This window comes from Lolium rigidum, chromosome 2 (assembly GCF_022539505.1).
Source record: "Lolium rigidum isolate FL_2022 chromosome 2, APGP_CSIRO_Lrig_0.1, whole genome shotgun sequence".
Taxonomy (NCBI): Eukaryota; Viridiplantae; Streptophyta; class Magnoliopsida; order Poales; family Poaceae; genus Lolium; species Lolium rigidum.
In genome coordinates this window covers 161782325-161789614 of record NC_061509.1, presented here as the reverse complement: position 1 = coordinate 161789614, position 7290 = coordinate 161782325, and the positions used below count along the sequence as shown (strand labels likewise).

At 41.4% G+C, this 7290-nt stretch overlaps 1 protein-coding gene across 8 annotated transcripts; it reads right to left on the bottom strand.

Moving 5' to 3' along the window:
- Positions 1 to 546: 546 nt before the first annotated feature.
- On the bottom strand, positions 547 to 7072 carry LOC124692515. Of its 8 annotated transcripts, XM_047225913.1 has the most exons (6): positions 6621 to 7072; positions 6458 to 6512; positions 4146 to 4385; positions 3954 to 4050; positions 3233 to 3297; positions 2484 to 3121 (listed from the first exon to the last, which is right to left on the bottom strand). In XM_047225913.1, exons 3-6 carry the CDS (start codon positions 4377 to 4379, stop codon positions 3029 to 3031), a joined length of 489 nt encoding a protein of 162 aa, XP_047081869.1. In that variant the 5' UTR covers positions 4380 to 4385; positions 6458 to 6512; positions 6621 to 7072; the 3' UTR covers positions 2484 to 3028. The 8 variants fall into 8 exon arrangements, 5 of the variants coding, with proteins under 5 accessions (XP_047081869.1, XP_047081867.1, XP_047081866.1 ...); XR_006999577.1 differs by lacking the exons at positions 6458 to 6512; positions 6621 to 7072 and adding an exon at positions 547 to 618 and having other exon boundaries at positions 2920 to 3121; positions 4146 to 4898; XR_006999576.1 differs by lacking the exons at positions 6458 to 6512; positions 6621 to 7072 and adding an exon at positions 1779 to 2100 and having other exon boundaries at positions 2920 to 3121; positions 4146 to 4898.
- Positions 7073 to 7290: the final 218 nt, after the last annotated feature.

Here is a 7290-nt window from a genome sequence, read left to right as displayed (position 1 = left end):
GCAACATTATTCAAAGTTGCTCGCAGCACGGTTACTTCTCTACTCGGTGGTGCATTTACAGTAGAGAGCCAGCATAACATACTGCAAGAGAAACGGCAGATCCATGGTCCATGGAACCCATCATGCATGGCACCAGTTGCAGGACAGAATCACATGCTCGTCACACAGGCCATCTGCCGAAAACATTGGACTCTGCATCATCACGAATTAAACTAGCAGTTGACCCTAGCAAAGTCACAACCCTGTAGTGTGCATCGCACAAATCTCCTGTGCCGCCTGGCGGCAACTTTCCTTTAAAAAAAAAAGATAACGCCCCAGCCTCTGCATCATGTTGATGCACATGGTTTTTATTAATAAATTTCAAAGCAAAGCAGTACTTAATACAAGAGTCACGGATCACTCATAGTTGATACATAAATCAGCCAGCGAAACATCAAAACTCGAAAGCAAAGCAAACTAATCATCTTGTAGTTGACTAGTGTGACACCGTCCAATCTAGGACAAGATATCCTGAGCAACCGTCTGGAGATGGTTGCATCCAGTATCCATAAAAACCCGCTGGTCCCGAGGAAGGAGCAACACCCAGAGTTGCACGCAGTGGATGACCATATGAATAACCTGCAAAATATTGAAAAAGTTGATTTGTTAAACACAATATTATTCCGGCACCTCCATATTAACCAACACAAGGCCGACACATCAATGCGTATTCGATCTTTTGCTTTTTTGTCAACTCCATTTAACCAGTTGCAAAATATATTGGTAATATTAGTTGGAGGTGGGAGATCAAAAGCAAAGTAAACCATGCGCCACAATAATTTTGCAAAAGGAAAAGCTAAAAAAGGTGATCGATAGATTCTTGTGCACCACAAAAACAACACTCCGTACACCCTTTTGAGTTTCTTTTTGCAAGATTATCTTTGTAACAACATTTTGTTATTGAGAAATCACATAATTTTTTTATCTTGAGTGGGATCTTTAGCTTCCATAAATATTTTCCTAGAAAAGGAGTGTGGTCATTCATCAAGTCTTCACACATAGATTTAACAGTGAATATTTTCGAGGTTGTAAGATTCCAAACAAAATTATCAGGTTCATCACCAAGATTAACAGTCATCATGCGTCTACATAAATGCAGCCAAGTCGTCCATTTGTTCCCATTTAACACTCTTCTAAACTGAATGTTCAGAGCTACCTGAGTTAAAACATCCGCAACCAAGATATTTCTATGTTGCACAATGTGATATAAGGATGGGTACTGATGCGCTTAAGTATTGTCACCCAATCAAACATCCTCCCACAATCTAATAGTCAAACCATCACCCAAATTAAAGTGACCTCGTGCAAAGAAATCATCTTTCACACGCATCAGTCCCTTCCAAAAAGGGGAATCAGATGGTTTAGCCTGAACTTCAGAGAGAGTCTTTTGAGATAAATATTTATTTTGCGGTAACTCATGCCACACCCCTTCCTCATTCAATAATTTGAAAAGCCATTTACTTAGAAGGCATTTATTTTTTTAATTCTAAAGCCTCAATGCCAAGACCACATTGATCTTTCGGCCTACATATTACTAGGAAGTTCAGGGCGGCGACACGCCGCCCTCGTGGGAGGAGAATCTAGGACAATATATAGCTAGTGGCCTGGAGAGCATCCAACATGCACTACTCCAGGTAAAACAATATAGAGCCTCGCCACTTGAAAAATCAGAATCTAAATCTACTTTGTAAATGCAAATGTGGTGTAAAATTGCCAACAGGAATGCTATAAATGGAAATAAACTGCAAGTCTCCAACGTTTGCGAAGGTAGCTTCAGTGTTTGCATGGTCTATTCAGCACTGGAAAATCAAGCAACAGGTAATACATAGGCAAAGAAAACATTATGTGTGCCTGTGGCTCTCATTACAGAAGGCCTAGTGCAGTGTGTGAACTAATATCTGTGCCTCAGATAATGTGGACCTTTGCAAGGGCCTTGTGGCACTGGTGTTCGCGGTGGCACACTGAGCCAGCATTGTATGATTATTTGGTATATCTTGTTATGTTCGGTTGATGAGAGACGGTCACTTCCATGTAGGGTTGCTCTCTTCTGGTTGGCCTGATCTGAAAATGCAGCTGCACGTTCCTATGAGAGATGTCTAGCATACATCTGACTGAACTGAAGATTGCACAACCAAAGCAATGAATTGTTTGAACAAAATACTGCTGCAACCATAACTGAATTCTGAGCAAATTCGCATGACCATAAACTCAATTGATTATGAGAAAAGGCGGTAGAGATAGACATGAAGAACTTTGTTCTGTTAAAAAAAAAAGGTTACGGTGATGGCAATGTGCTTGCGCATAGAAGGTTCGGAGCCACATACATAACATCACATTATGTTGCAGTAGGTTTACTTAGGTTCATATAAACGTAATAGATGAAGCACTGGTCTGTAAGTATAAGTAGTGGGATCGTCGCACTGGTAGCAACAATTAGTTGTTCGTAAGGTGGCAGTGGAAACTGCTGCAAAAGAGTGTATACTGGTAATTTGCAGGCGTCTGGGTGTATATTATACGGACAAATAACATTTAAGGGTTGGAAGTTGTACATGGAGTATGAAGGGCCTAGGAGAGTACAAAAGGTCTGATAGTTAGTTAAATAATGAGGTGCTGTAGTTGGCAGTACAGTTTTTCATGCGTTGTGTGAAATTGGAACTATCAGTATCTAATGGAAGTACAGTTTTTCATGCCTTGTGTGAAATTGGAACTATCAGTATCTAATGAGGTGCTGTAGATGGCATATCATTTAATGTGAAATTGCCGTGTACATACCTAAGATGGGCAGCAGTGGTTCCATGAGCATAAACATGGAAAATATCCATGCTTAGAGATATCTGGTGTGAACTAATAAGGCGTCAAGAAGGCGAAGAGTATAATTACCTCATGATAGAATTGTGTTTTTCTCTCCATGAACTCTCGTTGTTCAGGACACATGCATCGATTTCCACACTCCCATGTGCTTCACTCTTCGTGAATTCATTTTCTTATTTCATGCGAGTAGAGCAGAAGGGTCAGAGCGACAAAAATTCTGGAAACAGACTAAGCAGCTGCGGTCTCCGTTGCACAGAGAGGTGGTCGGTATCTGACAGAACAAATGCACATATAGAGGTATCAGTTAGGAATAATAATGTAACGGAAAAAATGATGTGAGCACACTGGTTGCACTATCTTAGATTAGGCTAGAATTACAGACCACGGAAATGATGTGAGCACACTTGTAAGCATGGTAAATATAAGCTGAAGCACACCCCTTAGAATCTGCATATAAACAAAAAAGTGTAGTAGTCAGATTTAAGTTAAGCTCCGAGAAAAGAGCTTTCTAAATGTAAGCACATTCCATCTTGCCACACGGCGCTGCAAAAAACAGCTGAACATATAACCTATGATAACAACGTAAATGAACATATGCATCATCTGAACAACAAACATTCAAACATTCTTTTCGATAGGTAAGAAAATTTTGAAAGAAAAAAGAGATACATTCTAGATTTTTTTTAGTTCATTAGGTAGTCGACACGTTACAACAATCATCAAGCAAAATTTTCAGTATATGTGCAACTAATCTAACGAATGTGCAAAGATAGCATACTTGTTGCTAGCTTTTGTAGTCCCAATCTATCCATGGACATCAGACACCGTACACAACAAACTTGGTGGGGACTGCCATGGTATGAACGACCAAGCCAGCCAGCTGACAAAAATACGGAATTGAGTAATTGGTTTTTAAATGCAAACAATCAAGATGGCATATACATATATCCAGATAAACACTTTCTACGAAGTAACAGGGGAAGCCTACGTTTCAATAAATCTACTATTTGAGCACTGAAGAGTAATTGGAAGCCAAAAGGAAGGCCTGTGAAAAGGCAAAAGACTGTAAACATCTGAAAACTGGAACCAAAATGTATAGTTACCAAAAAATAGACAAACTTCACCAGGAGCCGGCACCTCTGAATACTCTACGGCAGTGAAGAGTGGCCTATGCAGGAAAAACAAAAGGAGTGCCTGCAACTGTGTACAGAAAAGCCCAATCAGAGAAACTGCATGCCTACAGAAAGAATAGTCAAAATGATCCAGTAATTTTAAAAGTAAAAGAGAAGACATACCGGAATGTGTAGAGGAAGTGCGCCGAACAACGCCAGCAGCAGGCCCAGGAGGGGCAGGGTCCTCCGGACCAAAGCCAGTGGTAAACCCAGCCACACGTGGGACAGATAGACCACAATCAGAAGGAGGGACAAAAGTTGAATTATCAGACAGATCGGGACATCCCAAGAACTGGCCTCTAGCCAAAAACTGCCATCAAATGTCAATGGCAGAAATATCCAACGAAGATGGAACATGAGACCCTGCAATATCGAAAGACATGAATACCAACAACACAAGATAAAGGCAGAGAATCTGCCAAGAAGAAATTTCCGCATATAAGGTAGATTCTTTTCAGCTTAGTTTGTATAGTTGGTAGTTGATGGCTTATTTTAAAATAGAAATCATGTACATCTGTGAATGTGTGTTGCACGAATAACGACATGCCACTAAGTAAATCACAAAAATTACCTTATATGCACGGCCTTGTTTATTAAGTACCAAATATAATCCCATAGCATTAATTTAGTATACTCTATTGGTTAGAACCAGAATTCAGTGTGTATGTTTCAGCAATTTATGACCTGAACCTAGAACCCTTATATCACGACTCATAATTCTTGTAATATACGTGGAGCTGATTATGCACCGTTTCATACTATGCTAACACTTGAACTGAGCATACCATGAAGCCCAAGTATGAAGTGTGATTTCTAATATAAAAAGCCGAGCTCGAGCTTGAGTGTAGAGTGTAGACCTATGAACATGATATGCACCGTTTCATACTATGCTAACACTTGAACTGAGCATACCATGAAGCCCAAGTATAAAGTGTGATTTCTAATATAAAAAGCCGAGCTCGAGCTTGAGTGTAGAGTGTAGACCTATGAACATGATTAACTGTCATTCGGCAACACTTCAGAAGCACCGTTAATTCCACCAAGGAAGGACTAATATCCCCGTGTGATCATTTCTGTCTTGTGTACTTCATAACTGAAGTTTGGACTCACAGCTTGTGCACCACCACTTACAATGTGTGAGAAGACCATTTGAGCAGCCAACTCTTGGACGTGGTGCTACTTTATTTCTGGCTTCCTTCAGTAACAATTCCATTAACAGCTATATCATATTGTACATAATTTAAAGGAACACTCAAATCGGCATGAACAGTCTGCAGCTTCAGTAGAATGCACTGAACCAGCTGCTAATCCATAAATCACTGTTCTTATAGAGTTATCCACGGGACCCGCTGCTGATTATAACCTTCATATCACAACTCAGTTCATGTTCAGATACCACAAGTCTTCAGTGGAGGAAACACAGTTGAAACATGTTTTTATTGAACAAAATGTTTGGGTACAGATTTAAGCTTTAAATGGTTTGAAGGTTGCACGATCTTTTAGACACGCAGGTTGTAGCATTTTGTTTTTTAGGTGTTAACCATACAGAAACAATTATCAAGTTGAAACTTGAAACAAAAGTCTATCAGAGAGATAATAGTATGTAAGGAAACAAAGAAAGATAAAATTACAGGCTGCAAGTACAATCTGGACATCATATGCATAGCAGACAAATGGTCCTTTTGGTCACGAAAATACTGTATTAAATTGTTTAGGTGGTCTGAGCAAAAAAAAAATTTATCTGGTGAAATAAGACTGGCAAAAATGATAAAGAAGTACAACCAGCAAAAACAAAAGTCGACAACAGGCACACCTGAAGAACAAAAGAACTGCAAAGACACAAACAGATCACTTATATCTTTAACTTAACATAATTAACTATAAGGTCATGAGCAATGCGATGTAGCCATTGCATTGTATTGTTGATCAGTGGATTAGTAATCGACCATCTGAAAAATCAAACAATTATTTGAATTGCAATCTAGCTAGTTTGCATTCTTCCGAAGATCAACCATCCAACCAACATCAGAACATGAGAACATATTTGGAATTTTTTCTCAGCATGTGCGCGACAATAATACGGTTCGTTATTGCCCTTGGTATGGTAAGCTAGATAAGAAGGAAGGTCTAGCATATAAATTTATTTTATTTATGCCGAAAAGTAATATTGAACAAATCATCCACATGGACTCGATCAAGGAACTTGCACACACCCAACTGGCGAACTCACAATCACCAAATATTTCTTTCTACTGTTGTTAGTGGACATTTCAGCAGTGGTTTATTTTCTCTAATTGGTCAGGGCGGTGAAACGAATAGAAAAAGCAGGTGACAGTATTTGTTTGCAGCCAGGCAATGCATCTATAGGACTTCAACCAAGCAAATCAACCAATCTACCGGCAAAGTGGAATTGGAGAGAGAGAGAGCAACACCACCTGATGCGCTGCAAGTACTCCACATCATCCATCGAGCCGCCACATCCAATATGCCCTGTTCTCCAAACAAAATTCCCCAAAATCACAGAAAGAACATGAACAGAAAAAAACATGCGAAAGAGAAAAAGGAAACGAAAAATCCGACAACGGAGATCGAGCTCACATGACGCCGCAGCGCCTCCATCCTCGCCGGCCGCCCCACTCTTGTCGCCGTCGAGACCATGGTCGGCGCGGTCGTCTCCAACGCCGCTAAATCCGTTCTTGGATGAGAGAGGAGATCAGAGAGAAAATCGAGGGGAAGAGGGAGCGGTCAGGCAGACGCGGGCTCCCAGCGACACAGCCAGGCGCTTGACGGCCTCCTCCCGCCGACGTCGGCAGCCGCTCGGCCTGGCTCCCACCTACAGGATGCGACGCCCCCGGCGTTTCTCCTCCGGGTACGGTTTCATTACACATCGGTCCGTGGCCGTGGCGTCGAACGGCTGAATTGGCGAAGCCCTTACATGCAGGCGTAGAACCCCTCGGTTATCCCTGCCGTGGCGGCGGACGGCCGGACTGGCGCAGCCCTCGAAGTCTCGGAGACATGGGAGTAGCCTAGAGGAAGCCGCTGAAGCTGGACATTGGGTAGGAATGAGATTCAATAGGGAAACTTTGCCAGTGACGTGGGGACGGGCAAGGATGGAGTACGTGTCTGCCTCCTCGGTTATACCAGAACTTTCTGTTTGCTCGATGGTGTTCATCCAATCACCGCTTTCACGATGACCGCGCCATTTACCTACAAACCGGATCTTACCGGTATGCATGTGGAAGTAATAAAAACTAAATCGTGAGGTAAC

Coding starts and splice junctions, on each gene's coding strand:
- LOC124692515 (XM_047225908.1), bottom strand. CDS start 4,460: ATGCGGAAATTTCTTCTTGGCAGATTCTCTGCCTTTATCTTGTGTTGT. Junction 4,051..4,145: donor CACTTCCTCTACACATTCCG/GTATGTCTTCTC, acceptor TTCTGTACACAG/TTGCAGGCACTCCTTTTGTT. Junction 3,122..3,232: donor GTGCTCACATCATTTCCGTG/GTCTGTAATTCT, acceptor TTGTTCTGTCAG/ATACCGACCACCTCTCTGTG.